At 44.3% G+C, this 16,699-nt stretch overlaps 1 protein-coding gene and 1 non-coding gene across 3 annotated transcripts in view; one reads left to right on the top strand and one right to left on the bottom strand.

Moving 5' to 3' along the window:
- Positions 1-15,174, bottom strand: part of Cdc23 (CDC23 cell division cycle 23) — a 23,402-nt gene extending 8,228 nt beyond the window's left edge. The window contains exons 1-12 of one of the 2 annotated variants that reach the window (XM_006526084.3): positions 14,972-15,174; positions 14,815-14,887; positions 10,327-10,464; positions 8,491-8,533; positions 7,450-7,555; positions 7,224-7,356; positions 4,898-5,075; positions 4,720-4,817; positions 4,521-4,602; positions 745-898; positions 484-603; positions 128-203 (exon numbers count right to left, since the gene is read on the bottom strand). In XM_006526084.3, the coding sequence (XP_006526147.1) occupies positions 128-203; positions 484-603; positions 745-898; positions 4,521-4,602; positions 4,720-4,817; positions 4,898-5,075; positions 7,224-7,356; positions 7,450-7,555; positions 8,491-8,533; positions 10,327-10,464; positions 14,815-14,887; positions 14,972-15,132 (1,362 nt within the window). In that variant the 5' untranslated portion in view covers positions 15,133-15,174. The remainder of the gene's footprint in view (positions 1-127; positions 204-483; positions 604-744; positions 899-4,520; positions 4,603-4,719; positions 4,818-4,897; positions 5,076-7,223; positions 7,357-7,449; positions 7,556-8,490; positions 8,534-10,326; positions 10,465-14,814; positions 14,888-14,971) is intronic. The other variant, NM_178347.4, reaches the window with a different exon arrangement.
- On the top strand, positions 10,825-10,943 carry n-R5s25. Its single transcript, XR_003952672.1, has one exon. It is a non-coding gene; the product is annotated as a 5S ribosomal RNA (ribosomal RNA).
- Positions 15,175-16,699: the final 1,525 nt, after the last annotated feature.

The following is a 16,699-nucleotide window of genomic DNA, read 5'->3' on the forward strand; positions in this document are numbered from 1 at the left end:
AGAATATAGAAAAACAAACAAACAACAATAACAACAAACAAACAAACAAAACCACAGTACATACAACCCAAGCTCCTTTTAAACAGCAGATTTCTGCTCAAATTTTCTAGGCTACAATTTGAGGTACCTTTTTGGCTTCCACTAGTTGATTGAGTTTCTCATAACATTCTCCTAAGGCAACCAGCATGCGAGAATCATTGGGACTATGAAAAAGAGTAACATTGTCAGACCAAAGATGTTACTAGTCCCTCAAGTCTTCAACTCAAAGATTAGTCTCTACTATTTCCATGCTATTCCGAATCTATGCTTGGACTGTTCTTCAACAAAACACCTCATTTAATTACTTTACTTTATGCTTATCATTATCCTATAAACTCATTAGTAGAAGACACTAAGTAAAAATGACTAAGCCATACCCTTTAGGGAGAGAGAAAGAGACAGTGTCCTATCAACCCTTCCCACGTTGTCCAGTAACCAACTTACCGAAGCTGGTGGGCCCGTCTATAATAATAAAGGCAATAAAATGGCATTTTAAGGATTTCGTAAGTCTGCCCAAGGCCATACCAAGCTCTGTAGTCTCTCTTGTTGACCTCAATGGCATGTCTAAAAAACAGACAAAACAGCCCAGTTACATGGCAAAAGAATTAAAGTTAGCAGCACAGAGACCAACAAGCAGCTCCCACCACTGCAGGAATGGGATCCGCTCACTCCTGCCCACCCCCCACCCCCACCCCCCATGCTCACCGGTAAGCCTGAATAGCTGCAGACGTGTTCTTCATCTCCATGTACTCGTGCCCCATCAGTGTCCAGGCCCCAAGGTACCTAGGATTCAACTTTAGGGCTCTCTGGAAATACAAAGCTGCTTTCTCATGCTGGGAGCGTAAGCTGTAATAATTGCCTAATTAAAAAACAAAATAAAACAAAATGATCCCTAGTAAAACACATACATACACACACACACACACACACAATTAAAAGGGCTGGAGAATGGTTCAGTGGTTTAAGAATATTGGCTGCTCTTCCAAAGGATCCAGATTCAGTTCCCAGCACCAACAGGGCAGCTGGCAACCCCTCTATCCAGTGCCATGAAATCTGGCATACTTTACTGGCCTCCTCTTGTACCAGCACATACATATATTTATATAAGCAAAAACTAATACACATAAAATAAATAAATCTTTTAAAATAAATAAAAATAAACAAAAATTAAAAACTGTTCCCCTCATTTCTTTATTTTATGAAGATAACAGTTTGTTTGTTTTTTGTTTTGTTTTGTTTTGTTCCATTTTTTGAGACAGACTTTCACTATATAGCCTTGACTGTCCTTATAGAGATCCACCTGCCTCTGCCTCCCAAGTGCTGAGATTAAAGGTATGTGCCACCATCATCTGGCTAGATATAGCATTTATATACCTTTTTGTAATATAAGAATTTTCTAAGCCGTCTTTAGATTGGTAATTTTTATTTGTTGATTTTATTTTATTTTTTGGTTTTTTTTTTTTTTAAAACAGTGTTCCTGTGTAGCCATGGATATCCTGGAACTCATTTTGTAGACAAGGCTGGCCTCCAACTCACATAGATCAGCCTGCCTCTGCCTCTCAAGAGCTGGAATTCAAGGCATGCGCCACCACACCCAACTTGACTTTTGTTTACATTAATGGTTCTAAACTATATTATTTTAAATCTAGACTTCAAAGGAATTTCTCAAAAGAACTAAGGAGGTAGAGCAGTTCTATACTACAGTTTGTGTAAAGAAAAGAATAATTAGGTTGTTGTTGACATTAAGAGTCTAAAAGTTACCTGTCTTACTGAGTCATAAATGAATAAGTAAACTACAGTAGAGCAAACAATGGGACATAATCCAGGAAGGAAAACCATTCCTTTAGAAGCTGGCCGAGTGGCCGGAGAATGAAGGCCTTAAATCCCAGCATTAGAGGAGACAGCAGGTCTAGGCAGCCAGGAAAGAGAGAGGAAAAGAGAGCTAGAGATAGACAGACAGACAGACAGACAGAAATTTGCTACCTACAAGAAATAAGACAACAATATCTTTGCTGATAGATTCCAACTGTGATGTTGCTATCAAAACTGTAAATCTACAAAAATCTGTTCAACCGTGAACCTAAACCTGTGGTTTGCTAACTGTTCCATTAAAGCTTTTCTCAGCCAGACATGGCCCACTCCTTTAGTCCCAGCACTCCAGAGGCAGAGGCAGAGGCAGGCAGATCTCTTTGAGTTCAAGGCCAGTGTGGTCTACAGAATAAGTTTCTGGGCAATCAGGGATACACAGAGAAACTCTGTCCTCAAAAAACAAAACAAAACTCAAAAAAGGAACTAGACTGTTAATGAAAATTGAAGGGGTTTTCTTTTTTAAAAAATTGTATTTACTTTGTCATTTATCTATGCTAATGAGTGAATCCAGTGCCTAGGCAAGCACTTTGCCATTGAACCAAAGTCCCAGTCCCAACACAGGTTATACGGTGAGACCGTACCTCAAAAAACAGAGTAACCTTTCCTTTATGTATAAATTATATGTACACTAATAAGCCAGCCAAAACAGGCAGCACAGTATGTACTATGTTAACTTGCAGAAAATGCAAGATACTATTAAGTACAATAATGAAAATCTGAATATTTAAGTTCAAACTCAATTTCATGTTTACCTAGAAGAAAGCAGTAGGGTTTTATGCCCATTATAGCCATGTACACATGTCTGTACTCAGGAGGCAGCCTGGTCTATACAGTCGGTCCCAGGACAGCCAGGGCTCTGTAGATAGTCTGGCTTTAAAAAACAAGGCTTTCCCCTGCACCCCTGCAGTCTCAGTACTGCATAGGCAGTCAGGAGACTAAGAAACTCAGAGTCATCCTTAGCTACACAGTGAATCCGAAATATAAGAAAGATCCTGCCTCAAGCAAGAGAAAGACAAGGTGGGTGGGTAGCACATTATAGTAATCCTGGCATTTAGGAGGTGATAGGAGAATCAGTAGTTCAAGGTCATCCTCCACAGGTTACATTCCGGGCTGAAGCTACCGGGAGCTGAGACAACTGTCTCAAAAGAAAACAAAACAGCCAGCCAAACAGTGAGAGGTGCCTCCGCAGCAAGGGGTGTAAACTGATTATGCAGGAGACCCTTGATTCTTAGTACCCAGTCCCTATGTCATGAGGCTCATAACTGTTGTTAAATCCAACTCCAGGGGCATCTGACGCCTTTGGCCTCTGAGGACAGATACCAGCACTCATAGGCTGAGCACAAACAAACATTTTTTGAATCAAAAGCAAGGCAGACATAGAAGCTCCTATCAATAACCCCAGCCCTTGGGATCTGAGGAGAAGCAGCGGTGTGAGCTAAGGAGTTTACGTCACTTAGGACAGGGTGAGACTCACTCACTCAAAGAGCCTCTCGCGTGGCTCTGGAGTAATAGCTCATCAGATCAGAGCAGAGGCGACTGTTTCAAAGGACCTGGCTTCAATTCCCAGCACCCACGTGGCTGCTCACAACCACCAGCTCCAAGGTGCCAACTCTTCCCTCTCTGGCCTCCACGACACCAGGCATCTCAAGGGAGTAAAGCAGCTTTACATGTAAATAAAATTTAAAATTAGAAAGAAAAAAAGAAAAAATCTCTAAGAAGGCTCAGAAGTTAAAGGCACTAGCTGCCAGGCTGGACACCCTGAATTTGATCCCTGGGACCCACATGGGAGAAAGAGAACCTCTCTCTTCAAGTTGTCCCCAGACCCGCACAGTGCACTTTGGTACATACATGCATAACCACACTCAAAAAATATCATGAAAGTAATTATAAAAGCAGGGCTAGTAAGATGGGCTTTAGGCCAGTCTATACAAATGGTTATGCTTACGTTCAGTAATCCGTTATTGTCTCAGAATCAAAACAAGAACAAACAAACAAACAAACCAACCAAAGTAGAGCCAAGTCTGGTGGTTCTGTCTTGCCTTTAATCCCAACATCCAGGAGGCAAAGGCATGCTATTTCTGTGAGTTCAAGGCCAGCCTGGTCTACACAGCAAGTTCCAGAACTATATATAATGACACTGTACTGGCTAGTTTTGTGTCAACTTGACACAGCTGGAGTTATCACAGAGAAAGGAGCTTCAGTTGAGGAAATGCCTCCATGAGATCCAGCTGTAAGGCATTTTCTCAATTAGTGATCAAGGGGGGAGGGCCCCTTGTGGGTGGGACCATCCTTGGGCTGGTAGTCTTGGTTCTATAAGAGAGCAGGCTGAGCAAGCCAGGGGAAGCAAGCCAGTAAGTAACATCCCTCCATGGCCTCTGCATCAGCTCCTGCTTCCTGACCTGTTTGAGTTCCAGTCTTGACTTCCTTTGGTGATGAACAGCAGTATGGAAGTGTAAGCTGAATAAACCCTTTCCTCCCCAACTTGCTTCTTGGTCATGATGTTTGTGCAGGAATAGAAACCCTGACTAAGACAGACACATTGTCATAAAATGGAATAAAATAAAAGACAGAGACAGAGAGAACTTAAAAAAATAAAAGTAGTTAACTCTCACCAATTACACAGCATGTTTCTACTCGGTATTTATCAATTTCACAGAGGTTATGCGCCAGGTAACTCAATTCAGACTTCATGCTCTGGGAGAAAAGAGGAAGACCACATGAGCCTGAAAAAGCACCCTGAAGTTGTTTCTTGCTTAGCTAGTGCAAACACGATTATCTAATGCAGGAATTTCATCAAGAGAAACAAATTACCCTGACATAGAGAAGGTTGGAGAATGTGTCCATATTTTCAATCCTGTAAGGATCTTGTTTCCTCAGCTCATTGAAAATAGAAAGGGCTTTGTCGATATCTGCAGAAAGAAAGCAGAGTCTAAAACCCATCTAACTGCACCTCTGCCTCTGTCAGCATCCAGGGTCCTTAGTCACTCACCTCTGATATTGTGATAGGCAACTGCAATTTGGGAAACAATGTACGAGCTCTTGGAAAAGCCCACATCAATGAGATGCTGATACTTCTGCAGGGCCTCCTCTATCAGCTGCAGTTCTGTGTATATGTGAGCCAAGAAGAACTCTTTCATCCAGGTGTCAGGCAAAGACAGGAACTTCAGCTGGCACCAGAAGAGAGGTACACACTATAATCTGGTCTTTCTCAAAAGAACACCAAAGAAAAATCACTGCTTTCTAAAAGGATTCATCACTAAAATTTTATTAGAACACCTGTAAATAAATACAGGATAATCCCACTAAGTTTGACTCAAGCATAATCAGGAAAGAATGGCTCACTGGGATAGACTTAAAAAATAAAGCAAAACACAAAACAAACAAACAAAAAACCACTTGAGAATAATTAGAATCTAAATAGGAAGAGGGAAGAGAAAAAAATAAAGCCTTCTATGTAAGAGTAACAGTAAGACTGTGAGCACAAGGAAACAAGCTTGGCTCTTTCTTAAATCAGCACTCAGGAGGCTGAGATAGGAGGCTTGCCATGAATTTGATACCAGCCTGGTCTACATAGAGAGGCCATCTTAGAAAAAGAAAAGGAGCTATGTATGGTGGTACACACATTCTTTAACTCTAGTGCATAGGAGGTAGAGGCAGGAGGATCTCTGTGAGTTTGAGGTCAGCCTGGTTTACATAGCAAATTGCAGGACAGCTAGAGCTACACATAGAAGCAGAGAAAAAAAAAGAAGGGGGGAGGGAGAAGGGGGAGGGGAAGGATGGAGAGGAGAAAGGGAGGAAGGGAGGGAATAGGCATGGTGGAGCACGTCTCGAACCCTGGCACTTGGGAGTTATAGGCAGGAGAACCTCTGGGAGATACTGATCTATAGCATGGCCTACACAGAGTGTTCCAGGACAGCCTGGGCTTCATAAAGAAAATTTATCTCAGAGAAAAGGAAAAAAAAGGCCCTGAGCAGACCTGGATTCAGTCCCCAGCACCCACATGGTGGCTCACAACTGCCTGTACTTTAGGGATCCTGACGTCTTTTTCTGACCTCCTTGGATACCAGGCGCACATATGGTGCACATACATTCATGCAGGCAAACATTCATATTCATAAAATAAAACCAAATTTTTTTAATATTAAAAAAAGTAATTTTGAAATGGTGTACACAATGACTCAGAAATGAAAGAGTGTAAACCAGAAACTACAGAGAAGTAAGTATCTCCTATTAAGTAATCCAGACCTGAGATGCTAACAGAGGTGACAGGTAGCGAAGAGAAAGACTCCTATAGAAAGGTAACCATGGCACTGGTTCCTCGAGGATAAGAGACAGGAGAGAAGACGGCAACAGACTTGGAAGTGCTGAGACTGATGTGACGATTTCTGATACGTGGCAATGGAAGCGCGGTCTGCTCACTGAAGGATCTAGTTAACAGCTACTATGACCAACACCAAATGCACTCACTCCCACTGCAACTTGGGATACCTTGAATAGTGATAATAATGATCAAATTGGAAAAAAGAAAAAATCTCATAGGCAAGAGAAGAGAGGTTTTGATATGCAAGATGAAAATTTTGCTTTTGCATATTTTGAGGTCAGGAAAGCCTAACCTAGGGGTGAATACAAATAAAGATACGTTTCAGACACTGGCTTAGCAGCACAATTGTTGGGGAAGGGGAGAATAAACCCACTTTTAGTTTTTGTTGTATTTAAAGCAAGATCTCAAAATATAGCCTTGGCTGGCTTGGAATTCGAAATACAGATCACAATAGCCTTGAACCCACAAAGATCTATCTGCCTCTCAGGTGCTGGGATTAAAGGCATTCACCACTATGCCTGGTCCACCTTTAGCTCTTTAGAGCAAGAAAAGGAAGTAGGTTGTGCTTGATCAACAACTGAAGGAGGACAAAATGAACACTCTAAACAAAGCCCACAGACAGCGACAATAAAAAAGATCTCAGGGCAGGTAGAGTGACAACACCTTTAATCCCAGAGTCTGGGAGACAGCCTGGTCTACATAGAGCTTTAGGATAGCCAGGGCTACAAGGAAAGCCTCTGTCTCAAACAAACAAAAAGCCAGGCATGACAGTACACACCTACACTCCCAGGGTTCATGGATGCAGAAGAACAACCAGGTTAAATAAACCCTAAGTTACCTAGTGAGTTTCAGGTCAGCCTTTACAGGCTGTTCCAAAAAATACCAACAGCAAAGAGCTAGCTATGAACAACTGTTACAGTAATAGATAGCACTCTGTCCCCACAAGATCATCACAGATTACAAAGGGTTCCCCATGAAGCTCACATCAGCTTACCATCTCTTTGTCTGTGATCAGGTTACACAGCTCTAACCAGGCTCCCCAGTGCAAAGGCAAAACATGAGTAGCCTCCACAAACACATCAATGGCCTCTTTCACTAAGTCCAGTTTCCGAAGCACCACCCCATACCTGGGAAAGAGGGAGGTTAATGCCTGAGGACGCCTCCTCTACTCAAAAGGACAAACATTCAGTAGGAAGCTCCACAGCCCTGGTACTACTCACAGGTAAAGGCCGAATCCATCAAGTCCCCGAGCCTGGTGCTTCCGGCTGAGTTCCACTCTCAGTTCTCTGAGAGCCTCGTTTTTGACTTGTCCCTTCTCTAGGGGTCCTAGGGGAGACGAGAGGATGCTTAGCCTCAGCCTCTCTCACACACGCATCCTCTCACACACACATCCTCTCACATACTCACACACACACACTCACACCCTCTCACACACACATCCTCTCACAACTCACACACACCCTCACACACACACACACACACATCCTCTCACACACTCACACACACATCCTATCACACACACATCCTCTCACACACACACACACATCCTCTCACACACTAACACACACACACACACTCTCTCACACAAATCCTCTCACATACTCACACACACACACACTCTCACACACACATCCTCTCACACACACTCACACACACACATCCTCTCACATACACACACACCCTCTCACACACACATCCTCTCACACACTAACACACACTCTCTCACACACATCCTCTCACATAGTCTCTCACACACACACACCCTCTCACACACACACACCCTCTCTCACACACTCACACACACATCCTCTCTCACACACATCCTCTCACACACACATCCTCTCACATACTCACACACACACCCTCACACACACACATCCTCTCACACACACATCCTCTCTCTCTCTCTCTCTCTCTCTCTCACACACACACACACACACACACACACACACATTTCTGTTCGCATCAACCTAGAGTAACTACAGACAGCCCACTCACTCATAAAATCCATTTACTCTAGATGATGGCTGGTGTAGTCCGACTTATCAATGTTTACAACTCAGAAGTTTCAGTTAAAACAATTTTCCACCTTAGGTTGCAGAAAGCAAGCATGATTCAAGCGGGGCAAGCATACCCACAGGCTGATTCCCACAGCAGCCCTCGGGTAGAGATGGATGACAGCAGTGGCTGAGGGAAGCCACTCTCCGTCAGCACAGGCTGTGCGGTCTTAGGGTTCCTGCATGGGGGGTGGGGGGTCATACCTAGGCTATCAACTGTTTCGTCATCCTTCTTCTTCTCTCCAGACTGTAAGGGGGAAGACAGAAATCAACGAATAGGGTTTGGGTTTTTGTTGATGATTTTTGTTGTTGTCTGGCTTATTAATAAAACCAGCAGCTGGTTCTATCTACAGGGCTAACTAATGCCTAAGCAAAACAACATCCGCCTTATAGACAACCATTCATTCAGGTGTTCCCACTGAATAAATATGGAATAAATTAAGCACCAAACACTTAAATATAGTAATGAACTACAGATATGTAAAAATATGAAAGCCGGGCGTGGTGAAACACACCTTTAATCCCAGCACTTGGGAGGCAGAGGCAGACGATTTCTGAGTTCGAGGCCAGCCTGGTCTACAAAGTGAGTTCCAGGACAGCCAGGGATATACAGAGAAACCCTGTCTTAAAAAAAAAAAAAAAAGAAAGAAAAAAGAAAAAAAAAGAAATGCCATGAGCCCTTGTTGTTACTAAGAAATAAATGTGGGAGGAGTTGGCGGCTCTTACTGGAAGCAGAATGCCTCATGTTGATTAAGTGTGGAGAGACTGCAAGAATAGAAAACCAAATCATTTTGCAACATTTGGTAAAAGTACTTTGGGGGAGAAAAAAGCCTATTTCAGGTAAAATAAAATAAAATAAAATAAAATCAGCAATGGCTATTGTGGCTGACCACTGTAGCTCAGTTTTAAGAGTGCCTGCCTACTACAACTGTCAGCTTACTCTGCTTGTCAGCTTATGAATCCAGAACAAAAAATGGTTAAGGAGCAGTAGACACCCCAAATGAAGAATGTTGTTTTTGTTTTGTTTTGTTTGGTTTATTTAAAAAAGGAGTCAAACTAATCCCAGCACTTGGGAGGCAGAGGCAGACAGATCTCTGTGAGTTTGAGGCCAGCCTGGTCTACACAGTGAGTTCCAGGACAGCCAGAGCTACCCAGAGAAACTCTGTCTCGAAAAACAAAAATGATAAGCAAATGAATAAAAATGTAAAAGGAACCAGTGAGCTGGCTCGGCAGGTGAAGGAGTTTGCCACCAAGACTGATGGCCAGAGTCTGATTCCCAGGAGTCCACACAGCAGAAAGACCAACGCCCCCAGTTCTCCTTCATGTGCTGACATACCTACCTCCCACCAAACAAATAGAAAAAAACAATAAACGGAAAGCATTAATAAAGACTAAAGCAAACAGGGGTGGGAGTAGCTCAGCGGGTAAGCCTGCTTGCTTAGCTTGTAGGAAGCTTTGCGTGTGAGCCCAGCACTGCACAGACATCAGAGCACCTGCAAGCCCAACACAGGGGAGGCAGAAAGGTGAGAACCAGAAGAGTTTAAGATCATTTTAGGCTAAATATCAAGTTGAGGGTCAGCCTGGGCTATGAGACTCTGTCTCAAGAAAAGGAGATATTTGAACGTGCATATTTACACTAGAACATTTTCCCTAAGGAAAATTTTCACCCGAACTTCAGCAAATGCCGCTTCATTTCCTACCATAACTTGTCCAAATTAGTTCTGCTATATGCACAGGCTACATACTGAAAAACCAAGAAAGGCCACATGAAGCAGTGTATGCCTGTAAGCCTGGCATTTTAGGCTAAATATCAAGTTGAGGGTCAGCCTGGGCTACAAAACTCCTTTTGGAGTTTTGGGGAATCCAATGCCCTCTTCAGACCTCTGCTGGTACTAGGCCTACCTATGATGCACACACACACACATATGCAGGTAAAACATCCATATATATATATATATAAATAAAATTTCTTTTTAATTAAAAACTTTCCTAAATATAGATGCTTCATCGAAAGCAGACAACATCTTAAGTGGACCTCACCAGGTATCTGGAATACATGTACAGGAAATAGGCTTTCTTGCTATTGCAGCCGTGAAGGAAATGTGCCGCCCGGTCATACTCTTTAACATCAAAGTAGGCCTTGGCCAGGGTGTAAGCATCCACATCCTGCGCGTCCTCCTACAAGGAACAGGTTATGGAGTGGTTAGGTCTCAGACAGCCAGAGTTCACCTAGGGAAAGCACAGTCGTTAACTCTGAGATACAGGAAAGAACGGTTATTTCCCCTCCTCAAAATGTGTGCATGCACTTATACAGCTTAGACAGTATTTTAGAGAAATATACTACATGTAACGCCAAACAACTGTTTTTCCTAAGTTTTTTTTTTTTTTTCAAAATAAAAAAATGGAGCCTGGCACAGTGACACCTGCCTTTACTCCAAGCAGTTGGGAGTCAGAGGTAGGCAGATCTCTGTGAAGTCAAACCAATCCCGGTCCACAGAGTAAGACTCAGGAGAGCCAGGGTTATATAATAAGACTTAAGTCTACGGCCATACCACCCTGAACACACCCGATCTCATCTGATCTCAGAAGCTAAGCAGGGTCGGGCATGGTTAGTACCTGGATGGGAGAGCGCCTGGGAATACCAGGTGCTGTAGGCTTTAACAAAAAAAAAAAAAAAAAAAAAAAGGTTGAGGTCTGGGGAGATGGTTCAATGAGTAAAGTGCCTGCTACACACACATGAGAGACTGAACCTGGCCCCCAGCACGTAGAAACCATACAGCACCATACAATCGTAACCCCAGTGCATGGCTGTAATCCCAACATCCAGCAGGAGGATGAATTCAAGGCTCTCCTCAGCGTTTGTGTGAGGCCAGTTTGAGGACTCAGCAAGTTTGAGGTGAGGCCAGCCTGGTCAACAAGAGACTCTGTCTCAAAAGAGAAGGAAGAGTGAGGAAGGCAAGGAGAAAGGGAAGAGGCAGAGAGAGGGAAACAAGGTCACGCTCATTACTACAGTGGGGAGCACCCCTGCCCGGGTGTGTGCACACACACACGTTTGCTGGGGCCAGCAAGATGGCTCAGAAGATAAGAGCACTTGTCTCCAAGCCAAGCCGGAAATTTCCAGGACCATGAGGTAGACAGGGAGAATTAACTCCTATAGGCTCTTCTCTGACCTTAACATATGTGACATGGCATGTGTGCACACACATACAGATACAATAAGTGAATAAAGAAGCTTATACATGAATGATGATGAAATTCATCCAGGCTGGGTAAGGTACCTGTAATTTCAGCACTCAGTAGGCAGGGGAAGGAGGGTCATTTAATGGCCAAGGCCAATCTGCTCAATGTGTTACGTGTGAAACCAGCAAACACCACCAAAATATTATGCAAAACTATATAAACATATGTAGTGGTTTGAATGTGCTTGGCTCAGAGAGTGGCACTATTATTAGGAGGTGTGGCATTGTTGGAGGAAGTGTGTCACTGTAGGGGTAGGCATTGAGACCCTCCTCCTAGCTGCTGGAAGACAGTCTCTTCCAGGCTGCCCTCAGATCAAGATGTAGAATAGAACTCTCAGCTCCTTCTCCAGCACCAAGTCTTCCTGCATGCTGCCATGCTTCCTGCCATGATGATAATGAACTGAACCTCAGAAACTGTAAGCTAGCCTCAATTAAATGCTGTCCCTTGACCTTGATCATGGTGTCCACAGCAATGGAAACCCTAAGACAACATACATACATATAAAATATAATTATTCATAACTTTTCATATATGCAAACCTTCATAACTCAGAGTTTCACTACTTGGATTATATGCCTTGGAATTTTGTCTTTGGGAGCCAGCAGGATGGCTCGGAGGGCAAAGAAGCCTGTCAGCACACCTGGGGACCTGAGTCTGATGCCTAGGATCCACCTGGTAGAAGGAGAGAACCAACTCCCTTCATCTTCACATCACCACATAGCATAATGGTGTAGAACTTTAATCCCACCACTTATGAGGCAGAAGCAAGCAGATTTCTGAGAGTTCAAGGCCAGCCTGGTCTACATAGCAAGTTCAGACATCTTAAGGTTATTACTCCTGTGCTCAAGCACCATAACCAAAGCAACTTGGAGGGGAAAGGGTTTACCTCACTCGCAGTTCCATACTGTCAAAAGCAGTGAGGGAAGGAACCCGGAGGCGGGAGCTGGTACGGAGGCCATGGAGGGTGCTATTTACTGGCTTGTTCAACCTGCTTTCTTATACTACTCAAGACCACCAGCTCAAAGCAGGGAAATAAGGGGCCCTCTCTGATCAATCAATAATTAAGAAAATGCCTTATAGTCAGATCTCACAGAAGCATTTTCTCAATCGAGGTTCCTAATGAAGCAGGAAGACAGCAAATTTAAGCCCCGTCTGGGCCCCTCAGTGAGACTGTCTCAAAACAGAGTGGGACTGGAGAGACAGTCCAACAGTTACGAGGACAAGCCAACTGTAGAGGACCTGACCCTGATTCCAGCACCTGAGAGGTCGCTCATAGGGTCTCTAATGTCTGCTGACTTCCATAAGCAACAGAAACGTGTGTGTGCTGCACACGCGCATGCAGACACACTCTCACACATAAAATAAAAATAAATCTTTTTTAAAGTAGAAAGAGAACTGCCAATATAACTCAGTGTTAGAGTGCTGCTTAGCACAGTTCCTAGGTCCAGTACCTGCCTAAAAGAAAAAAAAACACCCAAAGTTTTAATGTTTACTCTAAACTTTAGATAAAGGTTAAATTAGTTTTAAAGGTTTCTTCCATGACAGTCCTTAAAAAAAATAAAAACAAATACTTGACAAATCAGCAAAGAGGCTGCTAAGTCAATACATCTCATAGCAAACTGAAGGCTATTAACCTTGCTGATAGCTACCACTTCCTAGTAATTCAGTAATGGCCAGGGTTCTATAATGTCTATAAAAGCCAAGTGTTACATGAGTTCTTTAACACTACACATTTCTCACTTATCTAGTGTGTGTGCACATACATGCCACAGCATGCCTGTGTCAGCCAGGAGTCAGTGCTCTACCTCCACGTGGTCCGGGAGACCAACTCCAGTTGTTAGCCTCTCTCCTTGGATCTGACATGAAGGTGAAAAGCAGACAGTGACTGCGTTCCTCTCTCATTTGCTACTGTTCTCTGCTTACTCACTCAACAGAGCTTCAGCCTACTAAGGATGTCCATGTGCTGAGGCACCGTGACAGTCAGTCAGTACCGAGAAGTACAAGCCAATAAAAAGGGTGCAAATAACAGGGATTTAAAAATATTATATATTTTTTAAAATATTCTATATTCATATAGAAATAATATACGCACAGCCAGAGGTGGTGGCGCATGCCTTTAATCCCAGCACTTGGGAGGCAGAGGCAGAAGGGTTTCTGAGTTTGAGGCCAGCCTGGTCTACAGATCAAGTTCCAGGACAGCCAGGGCTACACAGAGAAACCCTGTCTCGAAAAACCAAAACAACAACAACAAAAAGTTAAAAAATCTATATGCTTTATTTTACCCTCGTTGCCTTATTTAATCTTCTTGAAAACTGCAAGGTGAGAAGGCCTTTGGGAGGGGGCTATCACTGACAGTAGCCTGGAATACAGAAGGCAATGCAGTTGCAAGTCACAAGCACTCTACCTCCGCGGTTGATGGGAATGGTGGATTTTCCTGACTCCTGCGGGACTGGTAGAACTTTTTTAGTTTGTATTTGCTTTTGAGGTACTGAGGGCTGAATGTAGGGCCTCGTACATGCTACAGAAGAATTGCACGAGGTTGCATTTCGATTTACTTTGTATTCCAAGCAGGTCATCCTCTGGCCTCAGCCTCCTAAGCAGCCCCTGTGCCGCCAAGACTGGGTATAGATCTATGCAGTGTAAACCTTTTATCCCGTTTAATTCTCTCTACAACACAAAACAGATACTATAGTTATCCCCATTTCACAGATAAGGAAATTATGGGCCAAGACTCCCACAGGTACTAGGGAGTCCTCTGCAAGAACAGTACACACCAGCCACGGAACCATCTCCCCAGCTTAAGGAGGAACTTTGAAAAAAAAAGATTTCCTTTTTTACGTGTATGCATGTAAATCTGTATGCCACATGTATGGTATGGTGTGTGGATACCTGCAAAGAACAGGAAAGGGTACTGGATCCCCTGGAGTTTAAGTTACAAGTGCTTTTGAGACACCTCATGAGGGTGCTGGAAATCGAACTGGAGTCCTCTGGAAGAGGAACATGGGTTCTTAACCACTGAGCCATCCATTCAGCTCCGCCGAGGCTGGGATCTTAAGCAATAATTGCTTACCAATTCTCCCCAGCTTCGGTAACAGCGGAGACTACATCTACCTTTCAAGGCACAAACAACCCCCACACAGGAACCCCCTTGTGAGGCCCCGCTCAAATGCCGGCGTCTCTGCGACATCACTCCCACTGAGCAGCTGGCTCCCCTCCAGTGACAGGGCGCTGAGTACCCAGGGGCACATCCCTCGGTTAGCGGGATCGCCACTGTAACGGTGCCCTTACCTCTGTCAGAGGCGGCGGCGGCTGCAGCTCCGACAAAGGCAAGGCGGGCAGAGAGAAGGCCAACTCCGCAGACCTGGAACACCACATAAACCGCATCAGCCACGCGAGCCCCCGAGGCCGAGATCCAGCGCCGCCCCGTCCGACCCCGACCTCTCACCATTTGCTGCTATGCAGCAGGCCCCGCTCCCGAGTGAGGCCCGCGATGAGCAGCAGCTGCTTTTTAATTTCCTGCAAGTCTGAAAAATCCGCGACAGTGGATACGCCCGGCACCGCCGTGGCGGCCGCTGCCACCGAGACTACCGAAGAATTCGCAGCCATTTTCCTCCCTCGGCCGCTCCAGCCAACCAGCAGCAAGAATACTTGCTCAGCCGAACCGAAAAACTCGGCCTTTCATTGGCCTAGCCTTGCACGAAGCAACCAATCACAAACCTTCTTCGTAATGTTCCGAAAAGGCGATGGGGGGGAAAAGAGACAGTTAGATCCTGATTGGCAAGAACTACTTGGGGAGGTAAATTAGAACAAGAAGTAAAGGGGAGGGGCGGGCACGGCCTGTGGCATCCCAGCATAAAAAAGATGGAGAATGGAAAGTCATGTACCTTAATGAATGGTGTATGAGTCCGTTGTTCGCCAAAGAGTGAAAGCCCAGATTCAAATAGTATGTAAAAACAAGGAGCTTTTTACTCTGTAGAAGATCAGCATAGCCGGGCGTGGTGGCGCACGCCTTTAATCCCAGCACCCGGGAGGCAGAGGCAGGAGGATTTCTGAGTTCGAGGCTAGCCTGGTCTACAGAGTGAGTTCCAGGACAGCCAGGGCTACACAGAGAATCCCTGTCTCGAGAAACCTTGTCTCGAAAAACCAGAAAAAAGAAAAAAAAAAAAAATCAGCATGTGGGGGGTTCCTAATTACAAGATGTAGAGCCCCCAAAGTGAGCTCATGGGCCTAATTTAACGCACATTAGGGGAATTCCAGGTAGGTAACCTCTATCTTAATCTGTTGGGTCCATCTCTATGGAAATTCTAGAACCATTACCGGGGCGTGGGTTCATCTCTTCGGAAATTTCAGAACCGTTGCCAGAGCTTGGGACTGGTGGCAGGGCAGCTTCTGACTAGCTGCCTGAAGCATGGGGTTTCTTTTTTGTTTTGTTTTTGTTTTTTCTTCCAGTAACTGACTTGTCTGGACTTGTCCAATTCTTAGAAACAGAGATTTAGGCGTAGTCCCCGTAACTGTCAATTTGAAGCCTGTCATGCAGGTCAGCCTGTTGCATCCTGCTTGTTTCCCTCCCCACTTTCAGGAATGGGCCATCTCGAGTCCTCAAGATGCTTTTAACGTTTTCATGGACTGGTATTGCTTGAGTATTATCAATTGAACAGTGGAAATCTGTCCTTTGGCAAAGGTAATTAAAGCATTGATTACAAAGGGACTGTAAGTCAAGGCCAGCGTCAGTAGGATAAGAGGACTGTCAGGGCAGACACAAGGGTGGTCACCGGGAGGCCAGTTGAAGAGGGACTCATACCAACGCTGATACTGTTCTGTTTGGGGTTTTTGTTTGTTTTTGTTTTTGTTTTTCATGGAGTCTCTTTTTGACTAAGGCCATGGAATCTTTGACCACCCCTGAGTGGTCAACATAAAAGCATTTCTCATCTAAGGCTGCACAGAGTCCTCCCTGATGCAGGAACAGTAGACCTAGGCCTCTTGTGTTCTCTAGGACTACTTCTGCCATGGAGGACAGGGAATCCTATAGGGCTGTGATGGACTTTTCCAACTCCTGTATATCTGTATCTGAAAGATCCTGACAGAATGTAAAAGGTCACAGAAGCCCTGAAATTGGCAAAATAGATTTCATTGTTAGCAGAACTAGCTTCACTGATTTAGAAAAATAGAGGTG

Source organism: Mus musculus, chromosome 18, assembly GCF_000001635.26.
Source record: "Mus musculus strain C57BL/6J chromosome 18, GRCm38.p6 C57BL/6J".
NCBI lineage: Eukaryota > Metazoa > Chordata > Mammalia > Rodentia > Muridae > Mus > Mus musculus.